At 34.4% G+C, this 19,868-nt stretch overlaps 2 protein-coding genes across 4 annotated transcripts; both read right to left on the bottom strand.

Moving 5' to 3' along the window:
• Positions 1–566: 566 nt before the first annotated feature.
• On the bottom strand, positions 567–9,111 carry LOC110030856 (THO complex subunit 7B-like). 3 transcript variants are annotated; one of them, XM_020733800.1, is made up of 4 exons: positions 9,085–9,111; positions 8,910–8,961; positions 1,902–2,494; positions 567–863 (listed from the first exon to the last, which is right to left on the bottom strand). In XM_020733800.1, the coding sequence occupies exons 2-4, from the start codon at positions 8,950–8,952 to the stop codon at positions 729–731; spliced, it is 771 nt and encodes a 256-aa protein (XP_020589459.1). In that variant the 5' UTR covers positions 8,953–8,961; positions 9,085–9,111; the 3' UTR covers positions 567–728. The 3 variants fall into 3 exon arrangements, with proteins under 3 accessions (XP_020589459.1, XP_020589460.1, XP_020589461.1); XM_020733801.1 differs by having other exon boundaries at positions 8,910–9,106; XM_020733802.1 differs by lacking the exons at positions 8,910–8,961; positions 9,085–9,111 and adding an exon at positions 5,479–5,710.
• LOC110030855 (U4/U6 small nuclear ribonucleoprotein PRP4-like protein) lies at positions 9,085–19,111 on the bottom strand. Its single transcript, XM_020733799.1, has 5 exons — positions 18,155–19,111; positions 11,502–11,955; positions 10,922–11,119; positions 10,475–10,556; positions 9,085–9,197 (listed from the first exon to the last, which is right to left on the bottom strand). The coding sequence occupies exons 1-5, from the start codon at positions 18,919–18,921 to the stop codon at positions 9,103–9,105; spliced, it is 1,596 nt and encodes a 531-aa protein (XP_020589458.1). The 5' UTR covers positions 18,922–19,111; the 3' UTR covers positions 9,085–9,102.
• Positions 19,112–19,868: the final 757 nt, after the last annotated feature.

Raw genomic sequence — 19,868 nt, 5'->3', positions numbered from 1 at the left:
ATCAAAATAATCCTGACTTTTTAAATCGAGCCTTAAATAATTCACCTGAAGAATTATTAAAGCTCAATTTTTTAAATAATTTAAATTTATTTTGACACTAGCCCGTAAAAAAGCGGGACTATATTGGTATGTATTTCCTACCCCCAATTGCCTGATATCTCCGCATCTATAAAATAAAGCGGAAGTAGATTTCATTAAAAATTAATCATACGATTTCTGATTGTTTCCACAATCAACTAATTATTTTTTAAAAAAAGAAAAATCTTCCTGCTGCGAATATTTTTAATCTCTACAAATTAATATATAATTACAATTTCCGTAAAAATAAACTCTGTTACTAATGTTAGCAAGTCTACAACAACGGACAAATTACATATAAAAACAAGAAACAACTTGCATATATATATATGAAGAGATGTATTTTACATTTTAGAAGTTAAGGGGGTACATACATAGATAACACCCAATTCTTAAGTGAAATACAATTTTTCATGCATAGGTTGAAAGCACCAAAGTGCTATGAGGTGTGTGATATGTAAGTATATAAGAATCGTGTGCCATGTATATAAAATCTTGAAGTTAAAAACAGTGATATTTTTTTATGTGGCATGAATGATATGGGTGGTAAAAATGCAAAAATGCAAAGTTTAGGAGTTTAGAGATGTAAAATGCAGAGTTTACATGTAAAAGTTTTCACCAACTGGATCTGGCTACAAACCTGGCAGCCATCAATCCACAGACATAGGTTCAGACCCACGAGCACCGGCCTCGTCAATGCTACTCTTCTGCTCTTCCGCCACAGTCCTCAGCTCATCCATCAAACTCTTCTGCTCCTCCTCAACGGTGTTCTGCAGTTCATCAACCTATGGACACCACACATGGAATCACAACTTAACAAAAATAATACTCTGACAATGCGATTTGGAGAACTTTACATACATGGCACCCAATTCCTATTTATTTACATATAATACACTTAAAATTTACTTTTTTACATTTATACTACCCAAATCTTTCACATCACATAAAAAATACCGATATTTTAACTTTAAAAAAATAATAATAATAAAAGACACATTTCCATGCATATGAAATGTTGCATATATGTGAAAATTGAAGTTTAGGTGATGGATAAGTCAATATATAAGAATTGAGTGGCATGTATGTAAAACTTCCCTCCTAACAAAGTTGACATAGCAAGGAATTTGTCTTTCTAGAAAATACAGAGAAAAATAAAAATCTGCCTGCCAGCTAAATTCATGAGTACGCTAAATATTAGGAAAAAAATAGAAAATTTGAGCGTGGCCGTTAAGTATTTAGAAAAGATAAACTAAACAGGATGAATGGAGTGAAATGAATAATAATAAGGGTACTTACATACATACCACACAATTCTACTGTATTTATATATCTAACACCAAGCATTCATATTTAGATGCATACCATTAAAATCTTCAACATCACATCAAAAATACCACCAACACCACCTTTTTAAAAGTGAAATACACCTTTTCATGCATAGGTTTATGTCACCAAGGTCTGATAAATGTAAATATCAAACTATGGGTGGCGTTAAATATGTAAATACATAAGAATTGTGTGGCATGTATATAAATTTCCCATTATAATAAGGATGATCTGCATGCATACCACTCAATTCTTATTTATTTACATATCTAACATATAAACTTCCATTTTTACTGACATACCACCTTACCTAAGCATGAAATGGTGGACTTCACCTTTCAAAAGTTAAAATGGTGGTTCTTTTGATGTGGTATAAATATAAAGAGTGAAGTTTAGATGGTAGATATGTAATAAATAAGAAATGCATGGCATGTATGTAAATTTCCCATAATAATAACCTTCGGAATATAGTTAAATTCAGAATTCATAATTACCACATGTAGCAGAAGCGAGAACTGTTTTTTCCTGAGATCAAGCAATCTCACACCGGCCGCATTCTCTGCCTCCAACGCCGCAATTTCTTTCTCGAGATTTGAAATGGTCTGCTGGGTTTCAGACCTCGGCGGCTGCAGTGCAATCAATTTCCTGATCGCTTCGCATTCCTCTTTGTGCTGCCTCTCAATCTTGCTCTCCTCGAGCTGCTTCTTCAGATCTTCGATATCAGCCCGAGCTTGCAGAATCTGGCCATGGATTTCCTCCTGAAGCTCATTGAAGCTCTCCTTCTCTCGGATATTGGCATCGACCACCGCCTTACTTTTAATGAGCGGCATCTCAAAGGTGGCCAGCTCCTGTAAGAAGTTCTTGTGGAACTTCTCGCACTCATTGTAGTTGTCGAGATCCTTCTCCACTTCGAGCGTGAATGTGATGAATTTCTTGTTGAGCTTCTTCAATGGTGGTTCGCCCCTCGTGGTTGTAGTGCGTGTGAGAAGTCTATGTTTGATTATTGCATCATCGTCTTGAGGACTAAAGGCGTAGTTCGCCGCCATTTCTTCTCGCCCAACAGCTTTTCGTACCTTGGCGGACATTTCTATGAGTGTAGCCCACAAAGGAATGAGTAATGTCAATGTTAACCATTGATTGAAGAAAGACATGAATTTTTCACCAATTAAATTTAGAAAATTTTACATAAGTCGCACACAATTCTTATGTCTATGCACATCTCACGCCTAAATTTTGATATTTACATGCACAGCATTCACATGCCTTAAAAATATGTATTTGACTTTTAAAAAGTGGTGATAGAACTATTTTTTATGTGATATTAAAGGTTTGAGTGCTAGGAGTGTAAATACAAAAATTTAGGTGTGAGATATGTAAATACATAAGAATTGTGTGCTATACATGTAAAGATGGCATTTCAACAAAAAAGCTTGGAATGATCGTCAAATCCTTACATCTTATTCTCTCTCTTTTTTTTAAGGACAATTTATGCAACTAGGAGAATAACCATCTGAAATCTAACAAGTAAAATCAACCAAAGATCATTAACATTTCTAACAGTCAAAACAGCTAACAGAAGCAATTTATGGTTCTAGCAAAATGGTAATTTGAAGAGCCCCATCTATGAAATAAAGAAAGCCTTTTTGAAGGTATATATACAGCAAAACTCCACGTTTGGAGACCCAAATCTCCTTATCTTCTTGCATTGAAAGGGTATCAGCCTTTGCATTGATAAAACAGCCACGGATGCAGAAGTATTGATCGCCCAACAATATAAAAAGAAATTATCTTTCAGTGAATTTTTTTAAAAATATTATTTTTCATTAGTCTTCCCTAATATTTGGTTTTAAAGTCCATTTCTAAGGAAAGTGAAGATATACCAAATAGAGGTGACGATATTGATTTTTGGTAGGAATGTGCTCGTTAAATTTCTAAACCAAAATCAAATCAAAGATTTGCACAGAAGAGACATCATAGAAGCATAAAGAAGAAAATATTGCATTGCGTTGATCATTAAAGGCAAATGAAACCCTCTATAATCCCTTGAATTTTAAACCGGGCTGCAAGCAACTTGTGGCTCTTTTTCTATTCGTTCTTTAAGCAAAAGAGTCCAACACAAACTTTTTTTAAATCAATTTATAAACAAGCTAAACACGAACAGAAGATTATTTGATCGTGCTCAGCCCTTTTCAGCTCGAATTAATTAAATAAATAAATAATAATAGAAATTATAAACTTTTTTATATTAATTTTTATACAATTTTTTAAAAAACTATAAGCTTCATTATTTTTTATATTATTCACGGTGATTCAAGCCAAACACAAGCTGAAACAAACAAAAGAATCTAGGTTGAGCAAAACACAAACCCACTATTCACGAGTCATTTCGAACTCGAGCTGATTTCAAAAAAATTTTGAACGGACCATACAATAACAAACACTAGCTAGGCTTGCACAAGCTCGGCTCCTTTACAGCCTTAGGTGAAATACAAACTATTCAGCATTAAGCAATTTCTATTGGTGCTACACAATAGCACAATCACAGGAAGATTGCTTTAACCAGCCTATAAGCTTGTTTAGGTAGAAAAATCCAATCATGATTTTCTTCTGAGAAAAAACATATCCCTATAGCGATTCGGAAAAAAACTCCTTCATCCAATGCAACCAGCTTTTTATAATCAGATTAATACGAGCAAGATAATTTTGGAAGATGCCAGAATAAGCTACAACCCCTAAATCAATAATCTGATTAAAATAGCACATATAACAAATACGAAAAGAAAATGCACAGAAAATTTTTAAGGCTTCCAAGAGCAACAGCTTCTATTAAGCTTTAGAGAAAACACGATAGTCTGCATGATTGACGGGCACAGGCAAAGAGAAACTAAGGAAAAGCATTTATAGGTTTTATGTGGTTCAAAATCCTTACAGAGTACCTCAAATTGCTTCAATCATTTTGTTCCCTATTAGGTTATAATTCAGTTATTGTTCCTTTACATTGAAAAGAAGAGAACTTCTAATTTCTTGCTGACTTTTAATATGTGAATCATTTTAATATGTGAATCATCATGTTCCATTGCATGAATTTATACATTATATTAATTGCATTAAAAACCTTAATCCTAACTTGTCCTATAACGATATAGACAGTAAGAATCCTAAGTTGACATCCTTAATCTCCTATTTAAAAGTTCATATTTTGTTATTGTCTCGCTAATAGGAGAATTGATCTCCAAGCCATATAAAAAGTATTAGTCATCCTTTGATCATCTTTGTATTTTTATTTCATCAGTGTCCCGTAACACCTAACGGGAATTTACATGTATATCACACAATTCTTATGCATTCACATATCTAACACCCAAAATTTGATATTTTACACTAATAAAACAGTGGTGTCATAATTTTATGCAAGAAAAGGTATATTTCACTTTTAACAAGATAGTGATGGTGCTATTTCTTATGTGATGTTAAAGATTTGAGCAATATGCATGTAAATATTAACATATAGGTGTTAGATATGTAAATACAAAAGAATTGTGTTGCATGCATGTAAATGCCCCAACATCTACTTTTCAAGCCACACTCGTAAGGATGGGCAACAGAAGAAGTGAAAAGTAAATGTCAACATGGAGATGGAATGGATCTTAGTTTCTAGTATGATTGCACTGTTTGGTTCGGCTCTGAAGTGAATCCTACTTGAAACCGAACAAAAATTTTAAAAGTTTAAAACTGCACCGTAGAACTAACCAAACTTTTTGACTTAGTTTCTGAATAATTTCCATAAGAATCACAACACTGAAATTACGCATAAGCTAGCAAAATTCTGCATTGATAATCAAAGCCAATCGAACCTATAATTACGAAACTGCATTGAAGACCACAAATTCTGTCAAATCCAATCTAAACCTAAAGATTAATCACTCAAGAACTAAATAATAATAGCCTATCAAGATATTCTATTGCCGCTATATCGGATAATTATAGCATAGAACACTAAACTGATAAAAAAAACCACGTAGAAAAACACGAAAAGAAGAAGAATAATGTATGGTTGAACGATACTGCTACCTCCAGTTAGTAGTGAACAAAGTCGAAGCGTTCAGGTGAGATATCTCGAAAAAAAGAGCGGGAGACACGAACTGTTTCTGAAATCTCAAATCCACTGATCAAGCTCGCCGATGAGGTTTACGGATTGGCGAGTATTTCTTGGTGAGCTCTGGACAAGCAGGAAAGCAGGAGAGGTCTCCGGCAGCGGCTACGAGGGTTTCGATTGGGGGCTTTAGCGAGGGTGAGGAAAATTTCTTATTTATTACTAGTGCAATTTTATAATGATTTATTAAACGAAATATATATATAAACTATAAAATTGGTCATATTTATTTCTCATAAATCGTTTCAAATTAATTTATTTGTAATGAAAAGTATTAAATGTTTCTTATCATATTAATCTGAGTCATGTTTAAATTGATTAAATTTAAATTTATTTGCTTTCTAAATACACATTATTTATTGTACTCTTAAATGCTTTAGGTTTTAAACTTTTTTATCATTTATATCATTTCAAACAACAATAATTTCTATATCATAATAAAATTTTAAGAGAGCATAATGTTAAAATAAATGAAATTGTAATACACTTAACAAGATTAACAATCATAGAATTAAATTATTATATAAATTATAAATCTAATAATATAAAAAATTTTCCATTTTCAAAATTCTGATGTTAAAAAACAAAACTTTCATGCACTGCCAGATTCACACACTACATATCGAATATTGAACGAATAAGTTTATTTTTAATTTAATAAATAGGTAAATTATGGTGACATCAAACATCGACCATCTGATCTGATGTCCGATGAAGAGTAGATGTTTTAGATTTGACTTTGTTAAGATAGAAAAAAGTAGACCTAAAAGTGATTTAAAAAATTATTGCTTTAAATAATTATAGCCACAAATACTTCACTTTCTACTAATTTTGATAGCTTCAATTCGAAATTAAGACTGAAATCGTTGAAACAATCACAACCATCAAATTTACTGGAGTTAAAATATTATATGTTTTTTTATAAAAAGGTTCTTACATAACCAAGACCCAAAACATTAATAATTTAGGTGGTTAATATGTAAAAATCCCATAATCTGAGGATTGAAGCCAAACGCTTAAAACGCCAAATCAACGACAAACCCCATAAAATAACTGAAAAATTGGGGCTGAAACAACGCAGCGGTCCAGTTATAAATTCACTCAAATACTATTTATAAACCTGTGCGATGGAGTGCTAAGCATTCTTGCAAAAATCAGTATATAAGCCATCTCCCTACACAATTGAGAGTTTTGGCAGCAAAATCTTCCATCTTAAGAAACTCCAGAGCTCGAGCCGTCATTTGACTTATGCCTTTTTACATAACAACCACCTAAAATATTTTAGATTTACATTTTAAACACCTATTCAAATATTTACGATGTAACCACCATAACCATTCACTTTCTTCAAAATCACTGCCCTCCTTTCTCTCTCTCGTAACGTAGTTTGCCTCCATCCCATTTCCCGTGGTGGAACTGCCAAAGCAATAGAGTGAGCAAATTGCAGAAGAGAGCTGATGAACGGCGAAATTGTCAACCTCACCCTCGCCGTTCTCACCAACACAGCCCCGCTGCTCCAAGGACTAAGAAGGAACAGCCTGGCCCGCATCAACCCAGCCAGCTCTGACCTCCCCCGAGGCGGCACCAATGCCAGCGCCTACTGTCGGCACCGGCTATGAAGCCAATTACATCTATATGCCAATCTTCTCAATTATCCTAACAAAATTCCTATCAAGAGAATGATCAAATTAATCATTCACCATCGAATGATCGTCATCCAATGTCAACCAATGTTTGACTCATCTTCCACATCTTCTTACTTATTATGAGAACAATCAAATGGACTGCAAAGCACACCCAACATCTAATGTTTCCCATCGGTTGTAGTCTAACACCGGTCACAAACCAATCTCCAACTTTTACTTGGTCACATCTTCTCCTTTCTATAAAGAGAGTGATCAAACCAACAGGCAACAACCCTCCGTCACCTAATTCTTGTTCCCCATTACAACAACAACAAAGCCTTTTTTTTCTCCATTGCGTCCTGTTTAGTGTCATATTTTCATTTAGTTCTACTAAATTAAGATCATTTTTTTTAAAATAAGTCCAAGCTTTCTTAGATCTACCTCTGTCTTTCTTAACATAAGTCGAATCTAAAACATCTACTCTCCTAATCAGATCATCAGATGGTCAACTTTTAATGTGACCAAACCATCTAAGACGACTCTCTCTAATTTTGCCCCTCACTGGAGCTACACCAACCCTAACACGGATATATTCATTTTGCATGTGTTCCCCATTAAAAAGCGCAAAATGTCTATCAGCGGCCATTAATAGATATTAGACGATCACTGACATCCAATGCTCATCCTCTCCATTAGGGCTTTGAATTTTGCTCAAAGATCGTTAATAACTCGAAAAATGATTTGAATTTCCGCTACCTGATTCATGATGTTCCTCATTAACAGTCGTCCAAGTCTATCAATAAACATTAATAGATATTTCCCAATCACTGGCATCCAATGCTCATCCTCTCCATTAGGGCTTTGAATTTAGCTCAAAGATCGTTAATAACTCGAAAAATGATTCGAATTTCCGCCACCTGATTCATGATGTTCTTCATTAACAATCGTCCAAGTCTATCAATAGCCATTAATAGATATTTCTCAATCACTGACATCCAATGCTCATCCTCTCTATTAGGGCTGTGAATTTAGCTCGAAGATCGTTAATCGCTCGAAAATCGATTCGAATTTCAGTCACTTGAATCATGATGTTCCTCATCAACACTCGTCCAAGGTCTATCAATGGCCATTAATATATATTTGCCAATCACCGACATCCAATGCTCATCCTCTCTGATCTCCATCACTAGCTCTCCCGTCTCCTACCAAGAGAAAAACCAGTAAACCACCCGTAATCCCTCAACCTTTGCAATCCAACATGAACTGTTTTTTGAACCTAGTTGCTTAAAGGAACTTCAGCATCTCAAAAACTCCTAATACCAAAATAGGCATATCTTCCATTGTTCATATATATTCCAATATATTAAAGCCTTCTCTATTTAAAAGGAAAAGTGTTTTTTGTAATCATTAACTCACACAAGTAAAAATATTTCAATTAGGCTAGGCTCCATGATTTTTCCCCTTTTCAAATTTTCACATAAACATTTCGCATCTAGTAAACATTGCTCTCAACTTATATGAATGTGTAGGGGAGTACCTTCATACAATCCTGAAATATTAAATTATCTATGAAGTAACTTGTCTAATCACACTAGCATCAAGCTGGGTCAAACTCCCAATAACTTACAATACAAGAATTTCTAATAAAATTGATTGAGAAGTTCAAATGTTAAATTCAATAATATACAACACAAAAATTTTGATGAGAAAAATAGAAATCTCACCCAGGGCCACCAACTCTTCTGACAAGATAGCTTTGTAGTCCATTGCATTGATCTATTCAATGGAACAAACAGGAAACAGGACAAAATAATTCCAGGTTACAAGTAGGAAATGCCATGAATAAATAATTGAGAACCAATACATAATTCCTTGCAAGGGAAATGTAAAGGACTATACTCTGTTCTTGTATGAAATTTAGTCAATGTCCATCGCCTTTTGTTTTCCATTACTTCTACTGGACCAGATCTTGATGGTGCGGTCATGAGCAACTGTTGCAATGTGCTGTCCATCTACATTGAGAAAATAAAATAAAATCATTTCTTTGTTTGGTTATGAGGAATTAGAAGGAAAGAAAATAATTCAAAAAAAAAAAAAATTTAATTCTATCTAAGATAGTTGGAAATATGAATATTTCACTAAGGCATTATTAAGGAGAGCTTCTTCTTTCAAAAAAAATCCTTTGAAAGCAACTTTTGGAATAAATAGCGATATAAAATGATGGTTGCTAAAGTCAATATTGCCGTTTGAATTTGAAAATTTTTATGCAACACTATTAATCATAACTTTTTTAACATACAAGACTATATTAGCCTAAATAGTTTCAAATTATAATCATCATTTTTCTACTGATAAATTATTTAGCATAATTTTATATAGCACTCATTCTGCAACACGCGTGTTATGTCTTTTTCAAGATGACAATATCAAACTTCTACAAAATCTAACAGGTTAATAAATATCCACGTAAGTTGGGATTAAATAAATTCTATAACAAATAAAAATTTAATGTTTTAAGAACCTAAAATCTACAGCAACCATGAGAAACTCCACATGCAGAACTCTGGTACACATTGCTTTAATTCCAAAACTTCCTTGGCTTCTCTTTTCACAGAGAAGCCACTCTCATAAATGACCTCAAACTTCCTCCTATGGCTAAAGAAAAAAAAAAACCTCCTTCTTCACATCACCGCACATAGGCCACTGACAGGAAGATCTCGCCGACACCAAAAAATTTTTCTAGGTTCTAGCCATTGCCTAGTCTGGGATCCTGAACGCATCCTTCGCATTCGCCGTCGAAGGAGACACGTCTGAGGGTATTTTGGACTTTTTCATTTCCAAAATAGCCAAATTGAGCCTGAAATAGCAGAATGAAGGTTCGACTTTGCGATCTCAAAATAGTAATAAATGAGATTCCGGTAGGCACACTTCTAGAAAAATTAATCGGCCAAATGAACAGCAGCGTTCTCTCGGCAGTCCATACGAAGGAACGGAGGTGAGACATCCTCTCAAAGAAGCCCTAATTCTCTGCTTAAACTCAGTTAAAAAATAAGGTAAAATTAAAGTATAGGCAACAATAATGCTGTCTTCGCTCTTCAATTTGTTGTTTATTCCTTCGAATCAAACAAAAAGAGGAAATAGCCAGTCAATTAAAATTTTTCCCAACCAAACAAAAGGTTTTAAATAACTTATTAATTTCCATTTACTCTGTTTGAATTCCTTCAAGCAAAGAAAATTCTTAACATTCTCACAAATCTCACAATAAAACTAAAAAATAAGTGCAGCTTACCAGCTGTAATATCCAATCCTGTAACCTTTGATTCATGGCCAGATAGAGTCTTAATAGGCTTGAAATCTTGAGCTGACCAAACCTGACACATACGAGCAAGACGGAAAAAAAAGGATGAGAAAATGCAATACATTCAAGAATATCTCTGCAAGAGATAAAATTTAAAAAAAATTTACATACACACCGCATAGTTCTTATGTATTTATATATTTAACACCTATGGATTGTTATCTGCATTTACAACACTTTGGGGCCATAAACCTATGTATCAAAAGGTATATTTCACTTTTAAGAAGTTAGTAAATAGTAATAATTTTGATGTAATATTAAATATTTCAATGTTGTGCAAGTAAATATGAAAGTATAGGTGTTACACATGTAACAAAAGAACAAGGTGGTATATTTGTAAATGCCCCTCAAATTAATTACACAGAAAAAGGAACATACCACTGCCTTTGTATCAAATGAAGAGGTCGCCAGAAAATAACCTTCTTGGGGCTCATACTTCACTTGAGAAATAAGGTTTGAATGCGCTGGAATTGTATATTCACATTTTCTCTTCCTCAGATCCCAAATACGGCAACAATTATCTTCTCCACCACTAGCTAAACGAAATCCATTAGGAGAGAAGCAAATTCCCAAAACCTGCAAATTAAAAGAAAACTCATCAAATTAAACAAATTCAAAACCCAATCCATGTGTTAATAGCAGGCAACCAATGTCCATTAAATTAAAGAAAATTTAAATACTTTGCAAACAATTCATATGTATTTACATATCTCACACCTAAACTTTCATATTTACATACAATAGCACATTAGTGCTTTAAACCTATGCATGAAAATATGTTATTCATTTTTAAAAAGTGATAATATAACTATTTTTTATGTTATATTAAAGATCTGAATGCTATGTGTGTAAATATGAATTGGGTATGAGATATGTAAATATATAAAAATTGTGTCATATGTACCCAAATGGCCCTTAAGTTAAACAGCATTACAGAACAAAAAGGACACAACATAACTGGCTTAACATGGCCTTCCATTGCGAGAATGCTTTTTCCTGTACGAAGGTCCCAAACACGAACAAGTGAATCGAGGCCGCACGATGCGGCCAGAGATCCATCTGGATGGAAGGATACGGCATAGACGCTACGACTATGGCCTTCTTGGAGAAGTAACTCCGTTCCTGTATCGATGTCCCAAAGTCTCCATGTTTTATCGAAACTAGCGGTTCCGAGGTAGTTTCCAGACGGATGAAAGGCAATTCGACCAAGCCGATCGAGATGGCCATCAAAGGATTTCAAGAATGATCCGTCACTTTTCCATAGTTTAGCGGTTCTATCAGCTGATGCAGTTGCTAAAATGTTAGCCACGGGAGAAAATACAACGTCAGTTGCACGCTCTGTGTGACCTTTTAAGGTTGTTTGTTTGGATACTTGAGGCATACTCCATATTTTAGTGATTCCACTCCAAGCACTGAAAATCCAAATATAAACAAAAAAAAGGCAAAGTTAATGTCCCTGCATCTTTGCAAAGAATAGAATTTAGAGGCATTTGCATAAATACCACCCAATTCTTATGCATAGACATATCTAACACCTAAACTTTGATTTCAACATTTAAATCACCCAAATCTTTCATATCATATTAAAAAATATATTATTTTAACTTTTAAAAAGTGAAATACACCTTTTCATGCATATGTAATGGTGGATAGATGCAAAAAATTGAAGTTTAGGTGTTAGATATGTAAATAGATAAGAATTGAGTAGTATGCATGTAAATCTTCTTAAAATTTAAGTTAGAATACTGGAATAATAAATAAAACAGCTGAAATAGCCCTAAGGCCAAATGAACAGGGTATAAAAAGGTATACGGAATAGGTAGAGCAATGAATAAGGAGCAAGGATAACATAACGGAATTAGACTAAAAATGCCTAGCTAGAAGTTTGTGTTCCCTCAGTTTACATGGTTCGGTTGATAGATTGTACAAAAATCAATTGAATCAAAACAACCAAATAATAGGTAGAATCGAACCAAACTGACGCACAATATAATTTAGTCAGTTTTGGGGTTTGTGGATTGTTGTGTGGAGGTTGAAAAAAAATGTTTGTTTTGATAATGCACAGACTTAATTCCAATATTAATAAGGAAATGAGAAACCAAATCAAATTATTATTATTATTATTATTATTATTATTATTATATGAATATATAATATATAAATGCGCCGCTTACTCAGATCAGTTGGTCGGGCATCTGCTTCTCAGCTATAAGTCCTCTCTGGTCTGGAGTTCGATTCCCCATGAGTTTAGGGTGTGGTACTTGAATTCTTAGGCGCATGAGGGATGGTCGGGGCTCGTATAATACCCTCCGGCCATTCCTTTGCTAAATATATATATATATATATAGACACTCATATGACATTGGTTATTTTTGATTATTTGAAATAATATATTTATTAGAGACCTTTGGGCGTTCAATTTAACATTTTATTTTAACTAAACCAAAAAATGCATTTCGTATAACTCTTTATTCAAAACCGAAAAAATGAACCACTCTTTAACAAACCAAACCAAATGAACTACATATTCTTGGCTAGATTTACCAAGTACACATATAAACAAGGTGATGAATAGCTGGTTTCAGTAGACAGTGACAGAACTGTCTTCTTATTATTCCTTCACTCCATATTGTCACTTAGACTATTTCCCCTTTCAAAACCCATTGCTTTCTCTAACTAAATCCAACGATACAAAAAAGAACTAATGAGCCCATAATGCCCCAAATAATTCGTCCATGCAAGTCAGATAGGGCCGATTACTCTTCTATTATGTGAGTTCATCAAAATTAAATTTTGACAGTTCTCTAAAACAACAGACTTTGTGATAAACTTGTAAACATGATTTTTAAAAAAAATGAAAAGGCCATTTAGATACCACCCGATTTCTATGAATTTACATATCTAACACCGAAACTTTACTTTTCATATTTACAACACCCAACCTTTCATAACACATCAAAAATACGATCATTTTAACTTTTAAAGAGTGAAATGCAATTTTCATGTAAAGATAAGGCAAGTAAATCTTCCAAAAAAAAGTTTGGATGTTAGATATGTAAAAACATAGGAATTGAGTGGTAGGCAAGTAAATCTTCCAAAAAAATAATAATAATAATCAATTGCATTTTTATCTAAATCACCTATTTTGAACTTTGTGTTTACTCTGACAAAATTGTTCAGTCAAAATCAACCACAAAATACAAACAAAGATGAGCACAGCCTTTGCGACAATAATTCAAACAGGGAGAGAAATCACTAGACACCACTTACCAGTTTCACTTGAGGTGATTGTCGGAGATAGGACCGTCACCAAAAGCAATGGCTTGGGAGTTGAATGACCTACTATCGTGGTTCTTCTTTCTCTCAAACTCTATATCAAGGAGATAAATCAGCATTTGGGTTGGGTTTGTCTCGTCAAACTTTGACCTAATAATCTGGTAATGAAGCATTCTAAGAGCATTGATATTCACATAAATTTTCCTAAGAAATTCATGCCAAGTAACCGACATTTATGCTCACTAGATGCTACCAAACATGCGAAGTCCTCTTTAAACCACATTATAATTTTGCCAAGATCTAATTATCAATTCTATATGTATGTGAGTAATCAGGAGAGTTACAAAGATCTTCCCAGCCATGGAGAAGATGCTGAGGGTTTGTTCGAGATCAATTTTGTTATCTATTTTTATCTTTTATTTTTATTTTTTTTATTTTATTGTTGCATTTTTTGCATGTTTTTATTTTTTCTTAAATAAATTAACTTGTTTTTAAAAAAACTCAAAACATCTAAAACTAATTTTGAGTGTTCTTAAAAACAACTAAATATGTTATCAAATACCGAACATGTTTTATTTCAAATAAAAACAAATAAATAAGATAAAAAGTGATCCCAAAGGACCCCTAAACATCTCAATAATAGAGAATATAAGAATGTTCCCAGGAGCTTAGACCACCAACAGAAGATTGTTCCAAATAAGTAGGGAAAGAATATTGGAGAGCAAAACGTAGGAGGAAAGGCAAATTGATACCTCTTCAACCAAGCACTGAGAGAACTGTAGCTTCAACTAAGCATTATTTCATTCCAGAAAAGCTTCAATCATTAGATAAAAAAAGCCCTTAATCCATCGGTTGAAATTAAAAGTGAATTGATCAAATAACTAAAATTCAAAGGCAAAACAAAGATGACAAGATGGACAATAGAGAGGTTTGAACCAAACCAACATATAATCATAATCAATGCTCAACCAACAAGCCGGACACCTAAATAGCAAATACAAGTAAAAAATAATTTACAATAATATATATTTCAAGTCAACTGATAAACTATTTTAAACAAGAATGGTTGGGGTCAAAATCAAATTAAAAAAAAATATGACAAACTAATTCATGACCAACAATGAACTAAACCAAAATAAGTGAAACAGCACAAGGAACCAGCTGGACACAAAATACAAAACAATAGAAAATAATATATGTTTTTATAAAATCTAAATTCACTGTTTTAAATGAACTAAAATAGAAATAAAGAAAAATACTAATCAAATAAGTTCAACTAAAATAAAATAAATGCTCAAACTACTTATGCCAGCACTTGTTTTGTATTTTCAAGGAGTATAAATTATCACATTTGCATCACTTTCCTTCATTAGTTTATCTCAAACCCAAAGATTCCTACTCTGCAAAAAAAGTAAAAAAAAGGGTGGTTGAAGAGCGTAAAGGAATGAATAGAGTAGAAAGGGAAAATCTATTATAGGCTCAATGAGCAACAGTACAGTAAATCAGAGACCAAAATAACATAAAAAAGGTGTAACCCTTGACTCTGTTAGAAATCACTTTATTATAGGGAGGAGTCTAGGTATAAGTGCTACGAGAACGGTTACGGAATATGCTATAAATGTAACATGTCTAGAGTACAATTCAAAAAAAGCCTAGAACAAAAATAAATTTGGACTCAAACAAATAGTTGACCATCGGACTTAAAGAAGTCGCAGGCTCCTCTCTAGTGGTTGTCCTCGGGAAGCTCTCCAGGCATGAGTGATTGTCTAAATCAAGTAGGTCTAACAAGTCCATTGATAGCATTTGAAGAGTTCTTCATAAGTTTAGTGGACTTTCGTCATATTTGACCAATGTATTAGCCTTCATTTTAGCGACTGGAGAGTCCTCTTGGGACGTGGCTAGCGAAATTTTCTTAAGCTCAGCTTGACGAGCCCTCATAAACCTTGCTAGTGAATCCATCTTGAGTCGGCTAGCATGTGGGTGTCCTTGCCATTCATTGGAGCAAGTCCAAATTTAGCCAATAAGTGTGTTTTAGAGAGTAGTCTCCATAGCTTATTTACTTAGATCGATATCGCATGGTCTTCAATTCCTAAGTTGGCCAACTATTATCTTTATTAGCCTAAGTTGCAAATATGAAAAGAGTTTTTTAAATGTCAGCCTCGATGTGTGACTTTGACTTGGCCAACTCTTAATTCCAGGTTTAAATTTTTGAGTTATGTCATCATTTTTTTTTTATTGACTCATTATTCTCTTTCAACTGCCACTATGACATGATTACTAGGATTTATTTGATGGGGCAAATTTTGTGAGTTTACTCTTGTAACTCATCTCTAAGAGACGAGTTTTGTTTGTAAGAGCGATTTTCACTTACAAAATAAAAGAAAGTATCATAAATACAGTTAAAAAATAATTTCAAAAATCAAAAGTTTTGAGGTCATTAGTATCAAAATCTTCTGGACTTCTTGATGTGCAAGGAGACGGTTTGCTTTTTGACCACCTTATTCTCTAATGATATACAACTTGTCCCTAGTTGATCTAAGTTTGTCAAGCACAATTTGTACAAGTAGCGACGTTGACTTTCTTTAGAACTGATTTGCATGGATATCTTCTGTCTAGTATTAGAATTCCATCATTCTTTCGATTTCTTCTTATTTCATTGTCGATTGAATTATAAATTCTTTAATAAGTTAAGTACGAAATTTTGGTCTCTCACATTTGATTCTTGCCATTTGTTGGATTCTCCTTCCTCAAAATTTTAAGGAAATGCAAAGTTTTGGCCATGTAATCATGTCTGGGAGTCATATTTTGATTTTGTGTGAAAACATTAAAAGTGTTTGCCCAATCATCAATGCTAGAGTCGTCCTTAGGACCCATTGAATAGAGGACGAGACGTCCTTAGAGCCCATGAATAGAGGGTGGGATGTTCACCCATTCACCTTTGATGCATTTAACTTTCTTTCTTAATAAGCTAAAATTTAACTTATTTGTAGCTTAGTCCTTGAATATTTATCATTGAGAAAGATATTGACGCAAATTCTATGGCATTGAACAAAGTTTTTAACAGTTTTGTTAAAAAATTATAGACCATTATCAGATATGATCAGATGAGATATTCTATATCGAAAAATAATATTAGTCCATATAAATTTGCAAATTATCTCTGCAATTGTCTTGGTGAGTGTCATTGCTTCTATCTATTTAATAAAGTAGTTGATCGTGACAATTATAAATTTTTGTTATCCCTTAGCAGGCGAGAATGGGCCTAGTAAGTGCATGCCCCAGATAGTGGATGACCATCAATTTGAGATCGGCTACAACTTGTGTAAAGGGTGGAGTTGCATCAGATCAAAGATTGGGTATTATAAGCATCTCCTTAAGAAGTTTTTTTGCATCATACAGCTCGCCAAAAGCAGCATTGCTTTAGTATTCGATTAGCCAACACTCAACCTCCATATCACTTTCATGCACACAATTCATACGGTATAGTTGTTGACTTTTTGTGAGTTACCATTGATTAACATATAACATGAGACCTATCTCCTTGGATCTTTCAAATTAGACAAGATGATATCCAACTCTAGATACAAATGAATGGGTTTATCCAAATCAGCTCAACTAGGAAGTCAACTTCCATAACTTCTTGCTAGTCAATTCCAGGTTGAGTAAGCTCTATTGCAGGTCGCCCATCCAGCTTCTCATTGGAAATCATATCGACAAGTTGATTATGCTCTCTAGGAATTTACTCAATTTTTTAAGTATTTGAATTTGATGATTTATGCATTAGTTTGCATATCTTTTGATTTAATATACCATTAATTGAGAGTCTACGTACACTTGTAAATGTTTGGCTTTGACTCAAACAACCAGACTTAGGTTGACTATTCATGGCTAATAAACTTATATGGTTTATGTTTGTTCATAAAACTCTTAGTCGACTTTTCAAGGCCATTTTGATTCTAATTGTCAGGTCAATCGAGATTGTGTCTACATATAATGTCTTCAATAGTTGCCTCGTGAACTACAATTCAAGAATGGCATCTCAAATTGAGGCCAAATTTGGGCATACCATGAGATAAAACTTACAGCTTTTATTTCCCACGTTTATTTGGAATTTATGTGAATTTTAAATTATTTCAAATTCAAAATCATTGACATCCTTTATTTAATGTATTCATTTCCACGAAATCATTTAATATCTTTTGAATTTGATTTCTCTTAATCAAGAAACATCCATGTAATGAGTATTTAGACGATATATGAATACACTCGCAAACAAATCATTGGAAAAGTATAACTAAAGAGCCAAAACTAGAACTAAACGATTAAGAAAAATACCATGTGGCGAGAAGCGTTCCATCATGCGAAAAAGAGCATCCAGTCAGTGGACGATCATCACCGATCTCACTACATTCAAGCGCCAACTCCTTAGCCTGTCCCACAACCTCCATGGCCTCAGCATCTTCATCCTCATCCGGATCATTTCTCCTCCTCCTCGCCCTCTCCAATCTCGCAGCTGCCTTAGCCAATGAATACTTTGCAATCTTCATCCTCGATTCTAAAAGCTCTCGAGTCCCCTCAGTATAAAATGGGTACACCTGCGGCCCTTCATCCTCCGCAGGCACTGCGATCGTCTGCTGCTCCTCTTCATGCGCCTTAAGAAGGCGCTCGAGCTGTCCCTCGTTGTCTAACTTGAGCATAATTTCTCGGAGCCGATCACGGCGCTCCATCTCGCGCTCTCCGAAGAGTGTAACGGGCTCACCAAGCCGGCGAAGGCGGGCGCGAACTGAGACATCGTTGGTAGGGACGGCCATTGCGAAAGCTCGGCGCTTCATGAGTAAATCTTGCACAGCCTTCTCATGGCGCTCCCGGGCGAGGCGACTCTCATCTGAAATTTCATAGTCTTCGGAGCGATGAGGGGGGAGGGAGCCCTCGCGATCGGAATCTGAGGCGGCAGCTGGGGTGGAAGTGGCGATGCGGGGGCGGAGAATGGGTATGGGGGCAATTGGAGGGGGAGTGGGCAGCATGGAGAGTGGAGGAGGTGGAGATGGGTCATTGGAAGGGATTGGGTTTAGGGTTAGGTTTTGGAGCTCTTCCTCGTCCATAGCGGATGGTAAGACTGGGGTGTCGACGATGGCTGAGGGTTAGCTCTTCCTGGTTTTTAGGGTTTTTCTCTACTTGGCGCAAAGATGGAAGTCCCGATTTTAATACTCCTGCATGTCCCTAGTGGTGAAGCTGCCCCGCGACAAACCTTGCTCCTGAATAAGATTGTCATTACATTAGCATGTATGCATTCATCCATATTTACGCGCGTCGCCTCACATTCATGTCCTAATTTTTTTATGTAGGCATGCAGAGTGTCATACAAGATGTAAAATTATAGTTTTTATCTTTCCTTGTGAATAGAAGGGGGAGGAATACAAGGTGGGATATTTTCTCTCGAACTCTTACTAAAAAACCTTTCCTCCAAAAATCATTTCTTCCTCCCTCGGAGATTTAAAAAAGGTATTAAGAACTCGAGCTCTAGCAACATATACATCGACGTCTTCCTCTTAAAACAGGACTTTTTCTATATGTTATAAGCTCACGGACAATATGAGACCCTACATCTAAAAAGAATTAACAGTCATGTTTACTGACAAAACTCTTCCTTTATTGAGAATTATTTTTTAACATTCTCAGTTGATCATTTTCTCATGTATGTGAGTAATAGATATTTAAAACTAGTCTTATATTTCATATAATCTCTCACTTAATCAGATAAGTAGTCATGCTAAACATCAAACATCAACCACTGCTTATCAATAAAATGGCATATGATGCACATCTTCCCATCACTCATTCTCTCATACTATGATAATAACCAACAATGGCATGTGATATCTATCACTTTCAACCAATAGCTATCTCATTTTTGCAAATCAAAATAATCTTCAATGGCATTCTATTGATTGATCCAAAGTTAGTCATAACTTGACACAATCAAAACTTAATTAATAACTTTAATTATAATCAGAACAAAAAAATACTATATTTCTTCTTTTAAGATTAT

This window comes from Phalaenopsis equestris, unplaced genomic scaffold, assembly GCF_001263595.1.
Source record: "Phalaenopsis equestris unplaced genomic scaffold, ASM126359v1 Scaffold000761, whole genome shotgun sequence".
NCBI classification, from domain to species: Eukaryota; Viridiplantae; Streptophyta; class Magnoliopsida; order Asparagales; family Orchidaceae; genus Phalaenopsis; species Phalaenopsis equestris.
Note: the sequence above shows the minus strand (reverse complement) of the source record. Positions and strands in the feature narration are given on the sequence as shown.